Source organism: Pipistrellus kuhlii, unplaced genomic scaffold (assembly GCF_014108245.1).
Source record: "Pipistrellus kuhlii isolate mPipKuh1 unplaced genomic scaffold, mPipKuh1.p scaffold_m20_p_9, whole genome shotgun sequence".
Lineage (NCBI taxonomy): Eukaryota > Metazoa > Chordata > Mammalia > Chiroptera > Vespertilionidae > Pipistrellus > Pipistrellus kuhlii.
This window is the reverse complement of record NW_023425595.1, coordinates 30073920-30077284: the sequence shown is the minus strand read 5'-3', so window position 1 is coordinate 30077284 and position 3365 is coordinate 30073920. Positions and strand designations below refer to the sequence as shown.

General features: G+C 61.8%; 1 protein-coding gene across 1 annotated transcript; it reads right to left on the bottom strand.

Moving 5' to 3' along the window:
• Positions 1 to 948: 948 nt before the first annotated feature.
• Positions 949 to 2865, bottom strand: CAVIN3 (caveolae associated protein 3). The gene is made up of 2 exons (XM_036427663.2): positions 2407 to 2865; positions 949 to 1582 (listed from the first exon to the last, which is right to left on the bottom strand). Exons 1-2 carry the CDS (start codon positions 2788 to 2790, stop codon positions 1169 to 1171), a joined length of 798 nt encoding a protein of 265 aa, XP_036283556.1. The 5' UTR covers positions 2791 to 2865; the 3' UTR covers positions 949 to 1168.
• Between the last annotated feature and the right edge of the window lie 500 nt (positions 2866 to 3365).

Here is a 3365-nt window from a genome sequence, read left to right as displayed (position 1 = left end):
CCAGACATGCCCTGGAGTACTCCCATGGTCCCTCCCAGGCTGGCCAACCTCCTTCATTCCTCTCTGCCCCTGATTGTGCATTAGTGGGGTCCCTTGGTCTGGCCTGTGCCCTCTTGCAATCTGGGACCCCTTGGGGGATGTCAGAGAGCTGATTTCGGCCTGATCCCGCAGGCCAAGTCAAGGGGCACCACTGGTGCACAGATTCATGCATCAGGCCTCTAGTAATTATGTTTGTATTTCCCTAAACTCTGAGGTCCTTGACAGACTCAGAAAGGGTTGTCATGTTCACAAGTCCTAGAATAGAACCTGAAACACAGGTAGGGGCTAGAAAACATTTTCATAGCCAAGGACTGATGAATGAGTGGATGACCATGCTCTCACCCCTAGCCAATCCCTCCTGCTTCTCACTTCCTTAAAATGTTCTTGCTTTATGAGGCCCTGCTGGGTGCTAAGCATAGTATTTGGTGTGAAAAATACAGAAATGAATAAAATGGCCCCTACTTGAAAGGAGCCAGTCCAGTGGCATGGGACTGGGAGAGAAATTGCTAATAATCAGGATTAGTGCAAGTAGCACTGAGGTGTGCAGGTGGTCTGGGGGGTCTGTGGCTGGTAGAAGTGAATGTCAACTGAGGGGTAACCCAGAATGAGAAGAATGTTGAGAACAGAATCCTGGGAAACCCAACTCTGAGGAGGTGGTAGAGGAAGAAGACACTAAGAGCAAAGCTGACATGTATTGAGAACCTATAGCAAGGGACTGGACAGGGTGTGTCCCCATGAGGAAGCACCTAAGGAGCAGGGTATTTGCATGGGCCCCGGGAGTAGAGCCTCGGATTCAGTGGAAACTAGAGAAATTGTACAACCATCTGAAACAGAAGCCACATTCCTGGTTCCCACGTTTGTCTTATTCCCACCCCACTCCCACCCCCACCCCTTCCCACGAAGCCTGGATTAGGTAACATTGCTTTTATTGATGCGAGTACAAGCAGGTGTAAGTGGCTGCTCCCAGGACCCAGGGTGCTGGGCTGGAGGATCCCGGGAGGAAGGACCAAAGCTGGCTGTGGACGCAGGATTCACTCCTTATTTGGGCGTGAATGCTGCCTGCCTTCTGCGGGAGGAAGATTTATTCTGGGACTAGGCTTAGGCACAGGGGAGGCAAGCGCGCCAGCCATCAGGCCGCACTCTCTATTTGGAGCACAGCCAGCTGGGCAGCCCCAGGCCTCCCGGGATCTTGCTCGGTGTCCTGTGAAGGAGGTTCTGGCTCCAGCTTGGACTCCAGGGCGGGCAGGGCTTCTTCTTCGGGTTGTTGGCCATTCGCGCTCCGGCTGCCGCCGGGCCCGAGGCGGGGAGGCTTGGCCGGCGTGGGCGCCGCAGGGGCTTTCCTGCCCGAAAGGGCCCTTCGAAGGCTCTGTACCTTCTCCAGACCTGTGCGCCGCAGCCGCCGCGCCCGGGACTCCACGGGCTCCTCGTCCGAGCTCTCCCCAGCCTCAGCCTCCAGCTGCTCCGCGGTGGGCTCAGGCTGCTCCAGCGGGTCTAGGGGTTCCGGCGCCTTCTGGAAGGCTCTGGGTGGGATCTCGGCCTCCTCCTGCAGGTGATGGACACAGCTCTGACCCCGGCAGCCCCCTGCCCCGCACCAGCCTGAGCCTCGCCCCTCAATCACAGCAGGGGAGCCTGCCCCCTCCCCTCTTACCCTCCGCTGCCCGAATGGGAAAGAAAGAAAAGGCAGGCGTGGAAAAGTGGGGGGTGGGGCGACCTGCAGAAGTTTGTTCAATAGGTGGGACCCGCTTGGGGGCCCTGAGAGGAGGAGTGTGGCCGCAGGGACAAGAACTGGAGGAGGTCTGAAACCTTGGCTCAGTGGATGGAGCGTCGGTCTGCGGACTGAAAGGTCCAGGGTTCCATCCCGTCAAGGGCATGTACCTTGGTTGCGGGCACATCCCCAGTGGGGGGTGTGCAGGAGGCAGCTGGTCGATGTTTCTCTCTCATAGATGTTTCTAACTCTCTATCTCTCTCCCTTTCTCTCTGTAAAAATTTAATAAAATATATATTTAAAAAAAAAAAAAGAAGAAGAAGAAGAACTGGAGGAGGGGCGATGCACCTCCACCACCGTTATTTTCTCTCAGGGATGGGTGAGGCTTGGAGCAAATTCCGTGGACGTGTCCTGACTTGGAGCTGGCCGGGTTTTGATTGGCCAGACGGGTCCAGGCGTGGGCGGGCCGGGGGAAGAAGGGGGAGCGGGCTGGGTGTGGGGAGCGGGTGCGGCTCTGGAAGTCCGTTGCCCCGGGCAGGGCCAGGAATGTGGGTGTGGTGGGCGGATGGGAACGGCGGGGACACACACACACCCCCCCCCCCAGACGGTGTCCCCGGAGGCGGGACGAGGCCCCGGATCGGGGGACGCCTGGGGTCACTGACCTTGAAGAGCAGGACGTGGAGCTTCCCGCGCGCCACCAGCAGCCCGTGGTTGGCCTCCAGCCGCTGCACCTGGGCGGCGCGGTGCACGGCGCGCTCCTGGGCGGCATCGGCGTGCGAGCCCACGCGCTCCGCCTTGGCCAGCAGCTGCGCCAGCGTGTGGCTCGTGGCGTCGTGGCTGCGGCTGAGCGCGCCCAGGCCGCTCTGGATGCGGCTCACCGAGCCGGCCAGGCCGCCCTGCCTCTGCGCCAGGCCCCCCTGCCGCTCCCGCAGCGCCTCCAGCATGGCCGCCAGCTTCTCCAGCAGCGTCACCACGGTCACCGCGTGCACCGGGCCCTCCGCCGGCGCGCGGGGCGCCGAGCCCGGCTCCAGCGCGCTCTCCCCCATGGTCCCCGGCCTGCTCTCCCGCGCCCGCCCGCCGCCGACTGAGCTCTGCGCTGGGGCCGCCTTCCCCGGCTCCTCCCCGGCCCCAGCCGTGACTCAGGCGGGCGGAGTTGGCCTTCCCGGGCGGCGGGAGGGAGGGCGAGGGGCGGGATGTCTGGCGGCGGGGCGGCGGGGTCCCGGGGAAGCAGCGTTCCCCCTTCTGCTGCCCCTCCCCGGGGACCCGCGGGGAAGCAGGTTGGCCCAGCCTCCACCCCACATCATTCCCGCAAACACACTCTTGAGTTTGACTTCTTCTCCGCCCCCATTCCCTGGTGTGCCCCTTTCTGGAACATACTCTCCACCAGAAAGGGCAGACCATGGAAAATGTTGTTGTCTGCGTCGGGTGGGCAGAGAAACTGCAGTGTTTGTGTTAGCGCAGCCCAGGGATAGCCAGAGGGGCCTGCTCAGCAGCCCGCCTTCCGCCTCTTGTGCCTCTGAGGGTCGTGTTTGCGCCCCCAGACTGGCAGCCTTCGGGAGGCTCTTGGATGTCCTCAATGTTCCACTCCTGTCTGGCCCGAGGCCTCGCTTGGTGGCTGGGC